General features: G+C 47.9%; 1 protein-coding gene across 1 annotated transcript in view; it reads left to right on the forward strand.

The window, feature by feature from the left end:
* The window catches only part of SARC_04327 (hypothetical protein), a gene marked incomplete at both ends in the record, with an annotated part of 1831 nt that extends 1255 nt beyond the window's left edge, over window positions 1–576 (forward strand). Inside the window, 2 exons of the mRNA XM_014301837.1 lie at window positions 185–321; window positions 444–576. Coding sequence (XP_014157312.1) covers window positions 185–321; window positions 444–576 — 270 coding nt within the window. The remainder of the gene's footprint in view (window positions 1–184; window positions 322–443) is intronic.
* Between the last annotated feature and the right edge of the window lie 592 nt (window positions 577–1168).

Consider the following 1168-nt stretch of genomic DNA (forward strand, 5'->3'; position numbering starts at 1 on the left):
TGTACATACACCTGTCTATACGCTCATTTGCACGCACACTCACACTGTCTGTGCTTGGTACGTCCCAGGTGTCGCACCACCGCGGCTTAGTGTACAACTCTTCTGTGCTATGATCTGTACATACACATGTCTACTACACTCATTTGCACGCACACTCACACTCTCTGTGCTTGGTACCTCCCAGGTATCGCACCACCGCGGCTTAGTGTACGACTTTTTCGTCTGCTATGACCTGTACATTAGCCCGGAGTCTCTGATGGACAAGATCTGCTACGAGGTCTTCTACGACTTTGGGACCATGTCCTTCCTGAAGATGTACAGGTACGTATCACGCCAGGGCTACACATATAGAGGTGTTTGTTGAAGGTGTACAGGTACATATCACGCCAAGGCTATACGCATAGTGGTGTTTGTTGACGATGTACAGGTCCATATCACGCCAGGGCTATACGTATAGAGGTGGTTGTTGAAGATGTACAGGTCCATATCACGCCAGGGCTGCTCATATCGATGCCAGTGGTGTTCGTAGATGTCAGTGCTAAACGTATCGAAGTGTTTGTGATACCTTGCACGTGATTGTGGTTCGCAGGCGTACTATGTTACTCGTAATGGGGTACGTTCTTGATGAGGTCAGGTTATACGAACTGTTAGCCTCACACGGCGGCCGGAGAGTGGGTAGGTATGTGGTTTCAAAGAGATCCGCGCGTGTGCTTTTATGGCTGCCCTACAGACGGCTGGAAGGGTGGTACAGAAAATTGCAGCGGTATGCTATTTACAAGTATTAAGCGACGGTGAAACGGCTTTGAGTATTGATGTCTGTGTAGGTGTTTGTTGTGGGCGGTTTATGTATATGTGTCTACTGTGTGTGTGCTGTATACTACCTTACTCATACGCTGATCTGTATTATTACGTGCTTCCGAGCATAGCAACACTCCTTATTCGCTCGCACCCAGCCCAAAATTCTGTACCCTACATCCTGAAAGTACTTCTTGTCCAATCGCGTCGCAAGCCTAACCCCTATAATACACTATCGATCGTATTCCCTTAAACCCTACACCCTGAATAGACGTCCCGCTTTGTTCGCATCTAAAACTGGGCTGGAAGTGTGTCCGCACCAACACATACCTCTATCTTCCGTGTATCCCGCACTACATATATGTTCTATTGT

This window comes from Sphaeroforma arctica, assembly GCF_001186125.1.
Source record: "Sphaeroforma arctica JP610 unplaced genomic scaffold supercont1.239, whole genome shotgun sequence".
NCBI classification, from domain to species: domain Eukaryota; class Ichthyosporea; order Ichthyophonida; genus Sphaeroforma; species Sphaeroforma arctica.